Raw genomic sequence first — 19,264 nt, forward strand, 5'->3', positions numbered from 1 at the left:
TATAACCTGACTTTCTACCTTTCAGAAAAAGAATATTGCCATTACCTTTTAAGTTCATTTGCTTTTCCCTCTTCAGAGGTAATTATCTTAAATCACCTATAATCATTTTCTTTAAGTTTGATTCAGATACTTAAATTCACATACAGCACTCTAGAACTTTAAGGTGTACAGCATAATGACTTGACTAACATACTTGTGAAAGAATTACCATTATAAGTTTAGTTAACATCCATCGCCTCTATAGATACCAAAAAAAGAAAAAAAGAAAAAAGAAAAAAACCTTTCCCTTGTGATGAGAACTTTTTGGATTTACTCTCCTAGCAACTTTCAAACACACTGCACAGCAGTGTTAATTAGACATCATGTTGAACATTACAACGCCAGCACTTATGTACCTTATAACTGGGACTTGGTACCTTTCAGCCACCTTTTATCCAATTTCACCTCCTGCCTCCCCCTTCCTTTAGTAACCATGAATCTGATAACTTTTTCTAGGAGATTGGGTTTTGTTTTGCTTTTAGATCCATATTTAAGTGAGATCATATAGTATTTACCTTTCTATGTCTGACTTATTTCACTTAGCATAATGTACTCAAGATCCATCTGTGTTGTCGCAAATAGCAGGATTTCCTTATTTTTTATAGCTGAACAATATTTCATTGCGTGTATATATATATCACATTTTTATTATCTATTAATCCATCAATAGACACTTAGTTTATTTCTATCTATGTCTCAATTATTATAGTGTAATCGTTTTCTTACTATTCTTTTTAGTATTACAACTATATATATTTATATTCATAATCAATACATTGCTTGGTTTTTGCATATTTTTGAACTTAAATGAATGAACTTATATGCAACCATTATCCTTCTACTTGCTTTTTCTCACTCATCATGACATTTCTGAGATTCATTCACTTACATATGACTTTCTTTCAATTTCACTCTTGTATAATAGTCTTCTGTGAGAACATCTCATCATTGTCTCAGGATTGGTTTCCTCTGAGGCCTCACTTCTTGGCACATAGATGACCATTTTCTCCTCACATGGCCTTTCCTGTGTATGTGCCCGCGTCCTAATATCCTCTCCGTATAAGGACACCAATTATATTGGATTAAGGCCCACTTAGAGGACCTCATTTTAACTTAATTACCTCTTTCAAGATACTCTCTCCAAATATGGTCCCATCTGGTGTACTACGGATTAGAACTTCAACATATGTTTTTTTGGAAGGGACAGACATAATTCAGTCTACAACATTACACTTTTCAAATTCTTTATAGCCTTAAAGATTTTTTTTTTTGCTTGCTTCATCAGTCAGTTAGTAAGAGAAGAATTCAAATCTTCCACCGTGATGATGGATTTTTCTACTTCTCTGAAAGTTCTGTCAATTTTTGCCTCATATACTTTGAGGCTATATTATTAGTGTATATAAGTTTAGAATTTTTATAGCTCCTTGGTGAATTATTTTATTATTATGCAGTTACCCTCTAGCTCTAGCAATGCTTTTTGTCTTTTAGTCTGTTAAAATAGTTTTATTAGCTTTCCTTTTCTTAGTGTTTGTGTGGTAAATGTTTCCATCCTTTTATTCTTAACTTTTCTTTTGTCCTTATGTTTTTGATGTGTCTTTTGTAAATAGCATGTAGCTGGAGGATTTATTGTCTGACAATATTGTTCTTTTAAATAGAGTATTAAGTCCACTTGTATTTATTATAATTAATGATATATTGGTTTTCAATATTAATTTACTCTAGTGAGAGATAGTATAGTATAGTCTTTAAGAGAACAAATTCTAAGAAATACTGCCTAGCCTCAGGCTAATTACTTAAAACATTCTATGCCTCAGATTCCTTTACTGAAAAATTGCTATAATATTAACCCTACCTCGTAGTGCTGTTATTTAAGTGAGTTAATATACATAAAGTGCTGAGAACAGTGTTGGGCCCATAATATGTATTATGTACATGCTTCCTCTTAATATTTCATTATTATAATTATCGTTTAAGTTGATGATCATTCTGTATCTCTTTTCTTTCCTTTTTCTCTTTTGTAGTAATAGAATATGTTTTTCACATTCTATTTCTTTCCATCTTCCAGTTTGGAAATTATAGTCTCTGTTTTATTCTTTTAGGGATACTCTAGAAATGTATCAAGTTATTAAAATTTAAAGTTAATTCTTATCTTTACTCACCCCTGAAGAATACCAGAACTTTATAAGACTCTGATCACCTCCATTCTGATTCATACACTATTGTATTCTAGTTTTATCTTAATGTTAAGCCTCATAAATTATTATTATTGCTCTATATAGTCAATAATCATTTAGTTTTATTTACATATCTACCACTGTCTTTACTAAATCATTTCTTTTCACAGCACAAATATTCCATCTGGTAACACTTTCTTTCTGCTTGAAATACATCTTTTAAATTGGGTCTTTGGGTGGCACTATTTCTGTTTTTATTGTCTGAAAATACCTGTATATCATGCTTAAAAAAATAAGAGGGTTTGTCCACAAATTTAGGTTGATATCTTCTTTTACCATATTGAAAATATAATTCCTTACTTTTCTATCTTCCATATTTGCTATTGAGAAGTAAGACTGCTTTTAAAACCATTGTCTTTGGTGTTCTTCAATGTCACTAAGATGTTTTATTTTTTATTTATTTATTTTTACATCCTTTTTTTTCTTTTTTTAATTTTAATTATTTTTTATTGGGCTGACATTAAAAAAATCCAATAAGTTTCAAGTGTACAATTCAACACTAAGTTATATATATACATATATATTGTGTGTTCACCGTCCATATTTAGATTTCTTTTTGTCACCACATATTTGACCCCTTTTATCTAATCTACCTTTCTCCTTCTCCCCATCCCCTCCTCCCTCTCGCAACTGCTAGTCCACTGTCCATGTCCATGTTTATTTGTCATGTTTGTTTGTTGCTTTTGGATTTATATCCCACATATAAGTGATGTCATGTGGTTTTCAACTTTTTCTGTCTGGCTTATTTTGCTTAGCATCATTACTCAAGATATATGCATGTTGTTGCAAATGGCAGTATTTCATCTCTTCTTATAGCTAAATAATATTCCATTGGATATATGTCACATCTTCTTTGTCCAATCATCTATTGTAGGACACTTCGGTTGCTTCCATGTCCTGGCCACCATGAAAAATGCTGCTATAAACATCAGTGTGCATATATCTTTTGGATAAATGTTTTCAAATTTTTAGGGTAAATATCCAGTAGAGGGATTGCTCGATCATATGGTAGATCAATTCTTAGTTTTTTGAAAAACCTCCATTCTGTTTTCCATAGTGGTTGTACCAATTTGCAGTCCCACCAGCAGTGTATGAGGGTTCCTTTTTCTCCACATCCTTTCCAATACTTGTTATTACTTGCCCTGTTGATAATAGCCATTCTAACAGGTGTGAGATGATATCTCATTTTTGTTTTGATTTGCATTTCCCTAATAGCTAGTGAAGTTGAGCATCCTTTCATATGTTTGTTGGCCATTTGTATGTCTTCTTGAGAGAAGTGTCTGTTCAGGTCCTCTGCCCATTTTTAAACTGCATTATTTGCTTTTCTGTTATTGAGTTATATGAGTTCTTTGTATATTTTGGATATTAGGTCCTTATCGGAGGCATTGTTTACAAGTACATTTTTCCATTCAGATGGTTGTCTCTTTGCCTTGTTGAAGATTTCTTTTGTTGAGCAGAAGTTTTTTAGTTTGATGTAGTCTCATTCATTTATTTTTGCTTTTACTTCCCTTGCCTTTGAAGTCAAATTCATAAAATGCTCTTTAAGTCCAAGGTCCATGAGTTTAGTACCTAGGTTTTCTTCTATGCAATTTATTGTTTTGGGTGTTATATTCAGGTCCTTAATCCATTTTGAGTTAATTTTGGTATGTGGTGATAGACAACAGTCTAGTTTCATTCTTTTGCTGGTGGTTTTTCAGTTTTCTGAGCACCATTTATTGAAGAGACTTTCCTTTTTCTATTGCATGTTTTTGGCTTTTTTGTCGAAAATTATTTGCCTATATAGACGGGACCTCTTTACTTCCAGGTTTACTTCTGGACTCTCAATTCTGTTTCGTTGGTCTGTGTGTCTGTTTTTCTACCAATACCATGCTGTTTTGATTATTGTCACTTTGTAGTATAAATTGAAATCGGGCAGAGTGATACCTCCAGCCTTGTTTTTGTTTTTGTTTTTGTTTTTGTTTTTTCAGGATGGCTTTGGTGATACTGGGTCTTTTGTGTTTCCATACAAAAAAATCTGATTATTTTTTTGTTCTATTTCTTTAAAAAATGCTGATGGGATTTTGATGGGGATTGCATTAAATCTGTATAATGCTTTAAATAATAAGGTCATTTTAACCATGTTGATTCTTCCAATCCAAGAACACAGAATATCTTTCCATTTCTTTGTGTCTTCTTTAATTTGTTTTAATAGAGTCTTATAGTTTTCATTATATAGGTCCTTTATGTATTTTGTTAAGGTTTATTCCTAGGTATTTTATTCTTTTTTGTTACAACTGTAAAAGGAATTTTTTTTCATTTCTTTTTCTGACAATTCATTATTAGAGTATAAAAATGCTATGGATTTTTGAGCATTGATTTTGTATCCTGAAACTTTACTATATTTGTTTATTATTTCTAGTAGTGTTCTTGGAGTCTTTAGGTTTTCTATATAGAGCATCATGTCATCCACAAATAGTGACACTTGGACTTCTTCATTTCCTATTTGAATGTCTTTTATTTCTTTCTCTTGCCCGATTACACTTGCTAGGACCTTAAATATTATATTGAATAACAGTGATGATAGCTGACAGCCTTGTCTTTTTCCTGATCTTTGAGGAAAGGTTTTCAGTTTTTAACCATTAAGTATAATGTTAGCTGAGGGTCTGTCGTATATGGCCTTTATTATGTTGAGGTACTTTCCTTGCACACCTATTTTATTAAGTGTTTTGATCATAAATGGATGCTGTATCTTGTCAAAGGCTCTTTTTTTTTTTTGCATCTATTGATAAGATCATATGTTCGATATTTTGGAAGAGTTTCAGAAGAATAGGTATTAAATCTTTGAATGTTCAGTAAAATTCATTGGTGAAGCCATCTGGTCCTGCACTTTTACTTTTTGGTAGATTTCTGCTGATTGTTTCAATTTCTATAGATTGGTCTACTTAGATTTTTCAATTCTTGATTCAGTCTAGGAAGGTTGTATATTTCTAAGAACTTGTCCATTTCTTCTAGGTTATTAAATTTGGTGTTATATACTTTTTCATAGTATTCTTGTATGATCTTTTATATTTTTGCAATATCAGTCATAATTTCCCCTCTTTCATCCCTGATTTTGTTTATTTGTGTCCTTTCTCTTTTTTCTTTAGTGAGTCTGGCCAGGGGTTTGAAAATTTTATTAACCTTCTCAAAGAACCAGCTCTTTGTTGCATTTATTTTTCTATTGTTTTTTTGTTTGTTTGTTTGTTTGTTTTCAATTTCATTTATTTCTGCTCCAATGTTAATTATTTCTTTCCTTCTGCTGACTTCAGACTTCATTTGTTCTTCCTTTTCTAGTTTTTTAAGATGAAGCTTTAGGTTATTTGGGCTCTTTCTTGTTTCCAGAGATAGGCCTGTAATGATATGAACTTTCCTCTTATAACCGCTTTTGCCGTGTCCCCAAAATCTTGATATGTTGTACTATCATTCTCATTTGTTTGTATGTATCTCTTGATCTCTCTTTTTATTTCTTCTCTGACCCAGTTATTCTTCAGTAGCATGTTGTTTAATCTCCATGTATTGTGGTCCTTCCTACTTTCTTTTTACAGTTGATCTCCAGCTTCAAAGCATTATGATCAGAGAATATGGCTGGGATGATTTCAATCCTCTTATATTTGTTGAGGCTAGTTTCGTGTCCCAGCATGTGGGGTCAATCCATGAGAATGTTCCATGTGCACCAGAGAAGAATGTATAAGCAGCTATTTTGGGATGAAAGGCTCTGTAAATGTCAATTATGTCCAGTTGGTCTAATGTGTCATTTAAGGATGTTATTTCCTTATTGATTTTCTGTTTGAATGATCTGTCCATATCTGACAGTAAGGTATTAAGGTCCCCTACTATGATAGTGTTTTGGTCAGTTCCTTTAGTTCTGTTAGTAATTGCTTTATATATTTCAGAGCTCTCTGATTGGGAGCATAGATATTAATAAGTATTATGTCTTCTTAGTGTATGATTCCCTTTATCATTATGAAGTGTCCCTCAGTATCTTTCTTTACCTTTTTCATTTTGAAGTCTATTTCATCCAATATTAGTACTGCTACTCCCACTTTTCTCTGAATGCCATTGCATGGATTATCATTTTCCACCCTTTCACTTTGAGTTTATATTTGTCTTTGGAACTGAAATATGTCTCCTGGAGGCAGTATATGGTTGGGTTTTGTTTTTTGATCCACTCTGCAAATCTGTGCCTTTTTATTGGTGAGTTCAGTCCATTTACATTTAGGGTGATTATTGAAATATGAGGTTTTCCTATAGCCATTTTATCTTTTGTTTCCTGGTAGCTCAGTGTTTCTATTGTTTCCTTGTCTTTGTTTCTGTATATTATTTTAATTTGGTGGGGTTTTGTGAATTTTTCCTCTGGCCTTTCTTGTTTTATGTTATGTACTTCAGTTATGTATCTTTGGTATATAGTTACTATTAAGAATAAGGAGATATATCTATATCTATCTCTATCTCTATCTATCTATCTAGATATCTATCTCTATCTATCTAGATAATCTATCTATCTATCATCTATCTATCTATCTATCTATCTATCTATCTATCTATCTATCTAGAGATAGATATAGATATATCTCCTTTTCTTCTTCCTTTTCTTCTGCATGTGCCTTATCTCCATTCCTCTTTGTGAATTTGGATCTTTGATTCCTCTCTCTTCTGTTATTATTGTCTCAAATTGTCTCTATGTATGCTGAACATTCATTTCTAACTTATAAGAGAAATAGCAATTCTCTTCTTATTAAGTTCACAATAAAGGTGGCACTGTTCTGCTTCTGTCTGCCTGTTAGTCATCTTACTCATAGTTATGTTTTGTTTTGTTTTGTTTTTTTCATTTTGTTTCAGATGGGCTGACCCCTTTTGGTATTTCCTGTAATTCTAAGTGGGGAATTCCCTCAACTTTTGTATGTCTGTAAAGGTCTTTATTTCCCCCTTTATATGTAAAGGAGAGCTTTGCTGAATACATTATTTTTGGCTGGTAATTCCTTTCATTTAATAGTTTGAATATTTGGTTCCACTCCTTTCTGGCTTGTAAGGTTTGTGCTGAGAAGTCCAAAGGTAGCCTAATGGGTTTTCCTTTATAGGTTACTGTCTTATATTCTCTGGCTGCCTTGAGAATTCTTTCTTTGTCATTAATTTTTGATAATTTTAATGTAATATGTCTTGGAGAAGGTCTTTTTGGGTGTTTTGTTAGCTTCTTGAATTCAAAGCTCCAGCTCATTCCTCAGATTTGGGAAATTCTCATCAACTATTTGTCTGAATATGCTTTCTGATCCTTTCTCCCTCTCTTCTCCTTCTGGGATGCCCATTATTCTTATGTTGCCTCTCCTGATGGTATTAGCTAGTTCTTGTATTTCTCTTTATTTTCACTCTTTGGTCTCTCTCTTCTTCCTCCTGAATTATTTCTAGATTTCTGTCTTTGATATCACTGATTCTGTCCTCTATCTGGTCAGCTCTATTTCCTAAGCTTGCTATTTCACTCTTCATCTCTTTTAGCGTGTTCTTCATCTCCAGAAGTTTTATTTGGTTCTTTTTTAGGGTTCCAATCTCATTGCTGAACAACTCATTTTGCTGGCCCATTTTTTCTAAGTTCTTGGAATTGTTGATCTGAATTATTTTGCATCTTAATGAGATTTTTTCACAAGTGCAATCGTGAAATCTCTATCATTTAAACTGCATATTTCTATGTCTTTAAGCTTATTTTCTGGAGATTTTTCTCTTTCTTTCTGAGCTGCCTTGTCACCCTGGTTATTCATAGTGTTTGCTAGACTATTTCTCCGCCCGGGCATTAATGGCAATGTATTCTGCTTTTTCTTTTCTTTTTTTCCAGAAAGACATTATATAGAGGTCTCTCTTTAGCCTGTTGATAAGAAAGTGGTTTTCTTTTGATTTCCAGCAGGTGGCGTTCGAGCCTCTTGGATCTCTGCTTTGAGGCTTATAATGCCTTTTTTCTCTCTGATAGATTAAATATTCAAGTTGTGATCACTACCCTCGGTCCCAGCCCATCAGTGGTACCACCAGTGGATTTTTGTTTCAGTACTGTTTGCTGAAATTTCCCTTGGGCTCCCCAGTGCTAGGTCTGGGAGGATAGGGGGTGGAGGGAAGGCATGCTCTAGGTTGGTGAGTGGGGTCTGCTGCTAGTCTCAGTGTCTCAGTCTCCTACTTCACATCCATAGCTGCTAAGAAACAGCTACTACCCCTCTGCACTTAGTTCCCGCTCTGCTTTCTGCCCTGATCCCTGGGTTCTGCTGCATGAAACTAACTGATCCCTTAGGCAGGGCTGTTCCTGCCTAAGCAGCCATAATTTCTCCCCTTCTCCTCCTCCTACAAGGAGCTCCTGGCTGCATGAGGCAGCTTCTTTGTTCCTCCCAATCTACCCCCATGCCTCCTGTGGTTCTGACCTCTGAAAGCTCTTAATGTGCAGATCATTCACTCAGACGTGCTTGTGTGCAGGTTGGGTGTTATTTCAACTTACTGTTATTTCAAGGAGAGAGATCCAGGGACAGCCCTCACTCTGCTATGTTTCTAACATCTTCCATATTACATCTTATGCCCAAGCTCCGCTGCTAGACTAGCTGCCAGTGCATCTTCAGCATTCGGGCAAAATGTTTTAAATATGAATTTCTTTTCAATTTATCCTGGCCTGTTCTTAAATTTGTGGATTGGTGTCTTTCATCAATTTTAGGAAATTCTCAGCCATTAAATCTTCAAAAATTGCCTCTATTCTACATTTCTTTATGAAAGTCTTATTAGATATAAATTAGACCTTATCAATCTATTCTTCAGGTCTTTTAACTTCTTTTATATTTTACTTCTTTGTTTCTCTGTGTTACATCATGATTAATCTCCTCAGATCTGTCATTCACTTAACTAATTCTCTCTTTGGCTGTTAGACCCATTCATCAAGTTTTAAAAATTTCAGATGTTTTACTCTCTAGATATTCTTTTTTATTAATTTCAAAATTCATTGGATCATATAAAACACATATCAAAACTTTTTAAATTTCTGTGTCTGGTAAGTGTAGGATTTGAAGTCTTTCTGGGTTTGATTTGGCCTTCTGTTGTTTCTGTTGGCTCTCACTCAGTATATATTGTTTCTATGCGTAATCTTTCCTCCTTCTCGATTTCCATCTCTCTCTCTCTCTTTCATCTCATCTCATCTCATCTCATCTCATCTCATCTCATCTCATCTCATCTCATCTCATCTCATCTCATCTCATCGTCTCCTATCTCTTTTATCTATTTTTACTATAAGTTCATATCTCTTGAAATTTTTTAGTGATTTTTTTGAGGCCTGCGTTGGTGGGGCCATTCAGTTATGCTAGATGCTTGGGAGCACATCTTGCACTGGACCATTTTAAACTAAATTATCACCTTGAGCTTTCTTAGAACAAACAGGTATTGTTTGGTCTGGCAATTTGTGTGCTTATTGGCTTGCCATTAAAAAGTTTTAGGGGATCTCTTTTCTCTTGTACCTCAGCACCAAAACTCAAGAATAACAAATTTCCTTGCAGCTTTAGAGGTATGATAATTTAGAAAGCACATAACCATTTGGGGTACTAGCTTTATGTGGGGAGCTTCCTATTAGACTTTTTACCTAAGCAAGCTCTGGGTTTTGAACACTCTCCCAATCAGGACCATATACGCAATTGTGTGCTGCATAACTTTAGGGGGTATTTTTTATATAGATATATATTATAGTCTATATGACATATGTAGTGGGCCTGTCCTCATTCCCATAAGATGGTAAAAACTAAAGCTCAAGTTCACCAAGTTCAGCAATTGCCTCAAAGTAAAAGCTGAGTTCAGTGCTTTGGTTTTATAATTCTATAACTGAGAGACCTTAAATGAAGAATAAAGATAGGGTTTCCTCCCTTCTGAAGTCCTTTAAAGGGTAGTATCTTATAAACTGAATTAATTTGCCAATCATCATTTCAACAAAAAATATCCACCACTTGCCTCATTAAAGGAAACACAGCATGATGAGAGGGTGTTTATTACTTTGCTTTTTTTATTTTTAGATGTGGAATTTCCCGTCGTTCTCCAGCCTACAAATGCAAATGAGAAAACACAGCTCATCAGAGAAGGACCTCGAAGCTATTGCACAGACTCTTAATATTGAGCCCATTGGGGGTCCACAGTACCTCCTCTTGCTTCCGCTGTGTCTCCAGGTGGTCATGAGGGGAGGGTGTGGAGCATGAAATGCTGTGAACTTTACCACATTTGTATTTTATTTTTAGGTTAGGAAAAGATAATTGCTACATAACTTCCTTAGTATGCAGACTTACTCTTTGAGTAGAATTCCTAATGAAACACATTCCATTTCAATGAATAAAGGCCTGAAGAGTTGTTTTATGCTCCTTGCATAAGGTAAGACAGTGGCACTAGACAGGCATTTTGAGCCTGTCCTTTATGTGAGCCAGACCTCATTCTTTACAGGCTAAAATAGCATTCCAAAACAGAGGCCACTTTTCATCTATTTAGCTAAATGTAATATTCATGTCTGCCATAAATATCTTCAGCAAAATATACTTGAGAATTTAGGAGGAATTTTTCATATGTGTGGAGATTTTTCCCTGTCAATATTCAGTATGGCTACAGAAACATTTCAAGAGATAGGAGGAAATTATTATGCAAAAGAGATGGGCCACAGTATTTAAAAGTATATTTTTGAAAGATTAAAAATTGTCATTTACTAAATATTGACAAGTAAAAACAGGGAGAAACAGGTATTGTGTGTACTTTTTAATTGGCAACAAACACAAAACTTTAACCCAGTTAAATGTTGTAAATGGTCCAAAAAACTATTCTGAGCCCAAAACATCCCCAAACAATGTGTGCACCATTTTTAAATAAAAATAAATTGTGTAAAACTACCCTAGACTAGCCAGACTAAGGGAAAAAAGCATATGAGGTAAAGAGTAGAATTCTAAATTCTATAGCCTAAATTTAAATTTAAAGGCATATCACTTATGCCATTTTTGGTGGGATTAATTACGTTGACTAGAAAATGCTCAGCTCTGTATTTATGTTGAACATTTAAGCTTAGAGATCATCTCTACAATTACTCGTTTGATCCCTGTATTCATTATGTGATGGAAACTATATGCTATTTCTCAAATACCACAGCAGCAAAAATATTTGTTTTTCTAGGTCTTTTTAGATCTTTATGTACATTGAACTTTTCAAGATCCTGTTATGTTTTTATATAATATTATGAAAGGTCATTTTTTTGTTTGTTTCCTATTCCCCCTACCACCAAATTACAGTTAATTGAGGTTAAATATACATTGTGAAAATGGTGTGATAGCTGACAATTCTGACATCATTAAAACTCTGTTCTAACTCTTGAGTTACTGGAATTTTTTTTTTTTTTTTGAATCGACATAATCAAGTAGACAGAGCCATGGTTTGAAAGTTAAGAAACCTGGTTCTAATCTAAGTTTTCACTAACTCGCAATTCGACCACATGAGATGAGAGTAATATGGCTAATCTCCCCATGACTCTGTTTTCGTATTTGCTCTGTCACCTTCCAAGTTGCTGTAAGACCAGATGAAATAGTCGAGGTGAAAGAACTCTGAAAAATCAAGTGTTTAACAAATATAAGGTGGTCTTACATCAATGTGAATATGTGGACAAACATAATGTGACTTCTTATGTATATAAACTCTCACCCAACAAGACCCATGAAGATACCTAACACTAACAGCTCTAGTGGCCAGCAAAAGCTCAGAACTGTATTCAACAAACAAATGCTATTTTGCATTTGAAGGGAACAATAAGATAAACAGCCCCTGTGGATAATTTGAACCACTACATTTCCTTCCTAAGGACTCTAAGCAAAAATCAGGCCTATTTTTGAATAGCAACCTGTACAACACAAAGCACATCTTCTCTTTCTCCCTCAGATCTCATTTTCCTCTCTCGCATGATTTTTTTTTTTTTTTTTTTTTGCTTCCAGTCCCAGTTTGCCCAGAGAGCTGGTCTAAGACGAGGACAGGGCATGAATCAGAATCACATAGTGGACTTAAATTCCCAGAGAGGTTCTGGCCGATATTTCCCACAAAGGGCTAGTTCCAGTTATAACGATGTGTTGCAAATGTAAGCACATGAATGCCTAAGAATGAGGAAATGAGTCCCACAGAATGCCCCTTAGCTACATAGAAACAAGGATGGACTCTTCATCTGAGGAGGGGCCACTTAAGCTTTTTGTGAGGGTCAACAGGAGCTGCCATCTGGAATCACCTGCAGTTATTCTGAATCCACAAGCACCTGATCAGAGAAGCATCAGAGAAAGACGGAACACACTGACCATGATCTTCAGCATGGTTGCATGGCCCTGATTCATGCAGGGTCAAATGGACCAGCCACTTCAGTGGCCTACAACCCAATCTTGGCCTCCAGGCTACCAGAGTAGGAGATTTCATATAAAGTTTCATAGGTCATCCATTTATTTATTTATTTATTTTGCTGTCTTACATTAGAACATAATTTTAATAATGTGCATTTTTATCAAAAAACACATATCTTAATTCTTTGAGAATAAATGACATTCTATTTCTACATTTCAAATGGTATGTACGCTAAAACATGCTTGACATGGCCTAGCCTGGAAATACACTTACCTGGTAATGCACGGCCTGATCTTCTGACCTACAGAAAAGGTTTCAAATAAGGCTACATGATCTCTGTGGTAGGCACAATAATGGACCCCTAAGATACTTATGTCCTAATGTCCAGAACCTAGGAATATATCACCTCTCATGGCAAAAGGGACTTTGTGAATGTGATTATTACGGACCTTGAGATGGGGAGATCATCCTGGATTATCCAACTGGATTATCCAATCTAATCACATGGGTCCTTAAAAATGGAGAACCTTTCCTACCTATGAAGAGGGAAAGATCTGACCACAGAAGAATGGTCAGAAAGATGAATGGTCAGAGATCTGGCTTAAAGATGGAAGAGAAAGGGGGTCATGAGTCAAGGTATGCAGGCAGCCCCTAAAATCTGAAAAACATGAGGAAATGAATTCTCCTCTCGGCCTTGCAACAGAGCCCTGCAAACACCCTGACATCAGTGTCAAACTTCTGACCTCCAGAACTGTATGAGTTTAACACTGGATCAGTGCTCCTCGCTTGTTTCTTAATTGTCTTTATTCTACACTTCTCTGTTTATTCATGCCCTCATCTTGAGTCTTCTTCACTTCATTTTTCTCCTCTGTCCCTTCTCTTCCCTATTTCTCAGGACTCCAGCTCCTTCCTCTCCTCCTCCCTTCTCCCACTTCCACGTTTTTTCCATCTGACCCTCAATTCTCTGTTTTATTCTCCTAACCTCTCTGCTCACACTGTCAACTCTACCTTAACATTTGCTGGTTTCACAGATAAACTGAACCATTGTGAATCTACTCCAACTGGTGGTGGAGGGAGAGATTACAAATAATCTGGGTAACAGAATATTCTTAAAGAAATGTCCCCCCCGCAACCCCTAACTTCAAGCACAAATAATCACAATGCTAATAGTTAAAGAGAGAACAAAGTATTTTTCAAACAATTCTCTGAGTATATTGACAAATAGAAATAATTTATACTGACCACATTGATTATTTGAATGCATGAAAAGGTAATTTATTGAGACATTAATTTTGTTTTGTCCTTACTGCTTTAGGAGACACAAAGGAATGAAGGCTCTCCTACCGGGCTTCACCTTAAAAGGTCACTCTCTGGCTACTATAGTTTTGGAGGTTAAAAACAAAGGTAGTCAGACACCTGAGAGACAACCAGCCAGGCTTTTGTTTGGGAGCTTGAGCTCTTAGAAGGGCCATTAGAAAAGTGCTTATGGAAACTTGAGGAAGAGAAGTAACCCCATGATGAGTGGTCTAGACTAAAGATTGGTTTGGGAGTTTGCTGGGGAGTTCCCAGAGTAGCCCAGACTTGCGTCCCTACAAAGAAGAGCTCCTATGACAAAATAACACTTGGATGCCTAGGTGACAAAATTAAGTCATGGCCACTTTGTAGCAATAATGAAAGATTCCTGTGCCCACATCTGGCTCCTCAAAGGAACCGCTCATGGTTGGACATGAGACCTCAGGAGCAACCAGGCTGGAGCAAGATTACGGGCCTGAAACACACTTGGAGGACAAAGACATAAACCCCTGCAGACCCCTCACAACCCTAGGAAGGGGAGTGACTCTCAAACCCTGGCTGAGATAAATTTCTTTCTACTCTGTTAAACTGAAGCTCTGAGTCAGAATTAGATTAATTTAGAACACAGAATGTACTTAGAGCATCAAGAAACTTCCCCTAGATTTTTTTCACAAGTGTCATTTCTCCATAGGCTTTCCCAGAGGGTGTGGTGGGGATGTTACAGTGTTAGGCTTACCCTACCTAACACTGTAACATCCCCACCATACCCTTCCCATTCTCTGTTTTTCTTCTTAGTACCTTTCACTAATATACTTTTTATCTTGATTACTCTTTGCCTCCCACACCACAAGGGCAAAGATTTTTTTATCTGTGTCCTGCTGAATCCTTAGTGCTTAAAACAATGCCTGACAGTCAAGGAATGTTTGTTAAATGAGTAAATTAACCTGTGTCATGGAATAAAGAAATCCCTACTGCTAGAAACACAAAAGCTGTTAGAATCCTTATTTTTAGGGAAGCTTTGAATTAAATCAAGACAAAAATTAATATGTTAGCTTGGCACCCAATCAAGCCTCTGACCCACTTACGGAGTTATCTTTTTAACAAATTTCAGCAGCTTGCCCTCCTTTACTTCTCATTGATATAAAGACAAATACCCATTTCGGGGGTACCCGTCCTTCTCCAAGCAGAGAAAACTTTTATTTAAGACACATGAGTCCTCCTCTCAACTCCCCCCACCCCCGACCTTTTTTCAGCCTGCAGCTCTTCTAAGCACCTAAGTTACATTAATCTTCATATTATTCTTGAACAGTTCTAGACTACAAAGGACCAGAAATTTAGATTAAGTCATGTATACCCAGTTTCTATAAGACAAATCTATTTCTAAATTGTAGATGGCTCAAACTAGCAGTGATTTACAGAACTATATCTTAGAGTTCTACTTTATATCTGTATTTTGCACAGAGCTAAAAACAAAGTAGGAAATGAAAAAATACCTATTGATTGATTGATTAATTCTCACATTATATATGCCATTTCTCAGAAAAGCCTTTCTCCAAAAGGAGACTTAAACATGCTCAGCACTAAATGAATGGGTAAGTGTGATACAACTTTTTAGAATTTTCATGCTGTTCCAGGGCTGTCCCCAAGAAGCAAAACTAAATTCCTAGAATCAAATCAGCAGTTACAGGACAGTTAACACATTCTGCTCACCACTGGGCTGCTAATTGAGCTTTCTAATGGCTAAAAATCCAGTTATCAGCTTCTCCAATGCTGGAGAGTCCCCCAGACACATCCCTGTTCTCAGGACTAGGAAGAAAGGATTCTTACCTAGTGAGGGTTTTTTTCGTTTTACTTCTGAGTAATCTGCTCTGGTACCCAAGTATCTCCACTCCTGAGATGTCCAAATTCATCTCTTCATGAGAAGATCACTTTCTTTCCTGATGAAAAATAATTGGGGGAAATCTTTTAGTGCAGATTTTCATTTTGGAAATTTCATTTTGGAAATTTTCTTTAAAAATTTCGGAATGATCTATTTGAAAATGTATATATTAACTATTTACTAAACTGGCATTTTCCAGGATTATTTATTATAATTGCAGAAAGCAATAATTTAAAGCTAGCCTAGGTTTAAAGGTTAACAAATGAAAGCTATCAAGCAATGAAAAATATTGTTTATATATTGATTAACTTATTAGCATAACAGTTTTATATCAAATGCCTTCATTTTGAAATTTCTTTGTTGTATTTAGCATGGAATTTATTTTTTAAACATACTATATAGTGTACTAGGAAATTATTTTTAGCCACGAAAAGTTTCACCTAAAAGATGTTATTCTGAGTAAGAGGATAAAATTTTAATAGAGAGGAAAAATGATTCATTTTCCTATTTATCTTCTGCTTTTCTTAGTTCTCTTTCCTACCTCTTCTCAGCACATCCCTTCCCCAAACTAAAGGAAGTAAGACATGATGGCTTTTAGGATCAGAAGTGCATTTGTATTTCAAAAAGATGAATAATCTTTTTGAAGATTTGGGAGAGGAAGGGAAGATTTATTTCTTTCATAAATTAAAAATAAATCTGTTGAACAATAATGACAATAGTCATAGTGCCTCATAGCTGACACTGACACCTCTTAATACAAAATAAGAGATTTGTATTAGTTTTATCTATTTTACAATTATATATTCACTTAATACTCACAAAAACCTATGGAACCAATACTATCAGCATTGTTATTATCCCCCATTTTTCGAGCTTAGAAACTGAAACACAGAAAGGTTAAGGAACTTGGCCAAGATCACCCAGCTAGTGAAGGGCAGAGCAGGCTGGTTCTGGAGTCCACAATGTTAACAGCTGCACTGGATTGCCTCTTCTTATATTTCCAACTACATTTGCTATTTTTGAAAACAAACCATCTCCACATCCCTGCCTAACTCCTTCCCAGGGTTCTCTTATTTTCAAAAGAATACCCGCTCCTATCACTCCTTTTATTGTCTACCTTTCTCTTCAACAGTCCTTTGCAGAGCAAGAAGATTCCTCTAGGGAATTGCCCTTACTTAATTCCCAGTGATTTTCTCAAAAGCAAACCTTTAAAGACTGAAAATTTCCACAAACAACCTCCTCCTTGTTCCCTTCCTCTCCCCGTCCCCCTCCTCCTCCTCCTCCTCCTCTTTCTCTTTCGACTCTTTGCAGCACCTCCTTACTTGGGAAGCCAGTGTGGCCTGGGTAGCTATATCTGCCACTTTCTCTTGTCTGACCAATAACTGCAACATTAATCGAGTGAGTGAAAAATTGGATTTTTAAAAAAAATTTTAAAAGTGATTCTAGCGTAGTTATGTTAGGAAACAACTGTGACTTTCAAAATTCTGATAAAATTCCTGCCATAATTTTCCAGGATGTGTAGATAGTGCTAGGGAAACTTTTTAATATAGTTTCTTAATAGCACACATATTTATGGTGCTTACTCTGTGCCAGGCACTATTCTTAGTGCATATTACAGATTAATTCATTTAATGCTCACAGCAACCCTATGAGGTAGGTAATATTATTTTCTATTTCACAAGTGTGAAAATTGGAGCCATTAATTAACTCGTGCCGTTAATAAGAGGAGAACCAGCATTTGGACTCAGGGAGTCTAACTCTGGGGTCTGTCTGCTTAAATACTCACTACCCTGCACCCTATGACACATTAGATACAGCTATTCATTTAATGTAAAGTCAGATACAGCTACTTATTTAATGTCAAAACAGTGTTTGCATTTAGCAAATTCTAATTTGTCCCTCCTTCACTCTAAGTGAATACCATAGGTCTACGTCAAACTATTAAATTAGCAATCCTTTATTATTTCTCCATAGTATGATGGGAATATAATTTGGCAAACTTGAACTTTTTCTAAAGAAACTTTATCCACAACCATTTAAAGTAAGTGTGCATGCAAGTATATATGTGTTATGTGTGTGTATATATATGTATATATTCAACATAGCAATTTTTGTTTCTAGTAGTCTGTGTCAATTTGCCATTGTGAAAAGCACAGCACCCTACCTGTACCTATCTTTCCCTTGAGCAGTCACCATTGCTGAGCCCATCGTCATTTATTGTCAACTACTGTCTGTCTGCTCCTTCCAAATGTGCTCCATCAGAGTAAAGATTGGTGTGTTTTGCTTCCTGCTGGAGCCCCAGCACTAGAACAGTGCCCAGCACATAGTAGAGACTATGCAAATGTTTGTTAAAGGAATAAATATGAACCTCTGAAGAAAATCTCTGTGCAATGTCCCCAAATCACACTTTGGGAAAGACACTGTATAAACAAAATGACAGTCCCACTTTCCTTGAGTATGAAATACTGCAGGTGAGCTTGCAGGGGCTTATGGAGCCCCGGGAATTGGATGGGTTGGTCTTGCCATCTCCCTGTAGCACAGATGGCTCCTGTTACCCTCCTTAATAGACATGGGGCACTGAAGGTTGGTTTGATTAAGATATTTTGATGGAGTGATTTGGCATATAATTCAGGGTTTAGTTTGGCTTAATAAGTCACTCTTAAATATTCACAGATTCTATATTTGTAAATTTGCCTACTTGCTAAAACTTTTTTCATGGTCATTCACAGACATCCACAGAATGTCAAGAAATTTGAGTTTCCCAGGTGAGACTAAACAAGGCAATGTTCTGCCTTCCTGTTTCAGCTCTTTTGTAAAGTGCCACATTTTTTGCATTTTGTGTTTTTGGTGATTTCAACATTTAAAATGTCTAAAAGCATAGTGCTGAAGCGATGTCTAGTGTTTCTAAGTGCAAGAGGTTATAACATAACTTCCAGAGAAAATATGTATGTTAGATAAGCTTCTTTCAGGCATGGATAATAGTACTACTGGCTGTGAGTTCAATGTTAATGAATCAATTATATATATTAAATAAGGTGTCTAAACAAAAACACACATAAAACAAAGTTATGTATTAATGAACAGAGGCTCAACCCTATGTTTCCCCTAGGAGCAATAGTTCAGTGTTCACTAAATCAGTATTTGTGATGACTTTATAGAACCTGACTACTGCAAATAACAGGAATCAACTGTATCTCCCCTGCAGTTCTCCAGAATGACTTCCTTTCTGATCTTGGAAACATTATCTCTATGGTTTCCCACAAATAGCCTTCTTGGAGACAGTACGTATTTACAGAAAGCCACGAATAAGGAATCAGTAACCCTGAGTTGAGCCCCACTCCCCCAATCTGGAGAGTCATCATGAAGAAATTATTTAATCTTTCTTGGTAAACTTCCTCATCTGTAGAATGGTCACCTCAAAAGAAAAACTCGAAAGTTCTCTCATGTGCATATG

At 35.6% G+C, this 19,264-nt stretch overlaps 1 protein-coding gene across 4 annotated transcripts in view; it reads left to right on the top strand.

Moving 5' to 3' along the window:
- DNAJC5B (DnaJ heat shock protein family (Hsp40) member C5 beta) overlaps nucleotides 1–11,637 on the top strand; it is a 189,544-nt gene extending 177,907 nt beyond the window's left edge. For all 4 annotated transcript variants that reach the window (XM_023533268.1, XM_023533270.1, XM_011364592.2 and 1 more), the window contains one exon: nucleotides 10,307–11,637. In XM_023533268.1, the coding sequence (XP_023389036.1) occupies nucleotides 10,307–10,401 (95 nt within the window). In that variant the 3' untranslated portion in view covers nucleotides 10,402–11,637. The remainder of the gene's footprint in view (nucleotides 1–10,306) is intronic.
- The last annotated feature ends 7,627 nt before the right edge of the window (nucleotides 11,638–19,264 follow it).

Source organism: Pteropus vampyrus, unplaced genomic scaffold (assembly GCF_000151845.1).
Source record: "Pteropus vampyrus isolate Shadow unplaced genomic scaffold, Pvam_2.0 Scaffold99, whole genome shotgun sequence".
Taxonomy (NCBI): Eukaryota; Metazoa; Chordata; class Mammalia; order Chiroptera; family Pteropodidae; genus Pteropus; species Pteropus vampyrus.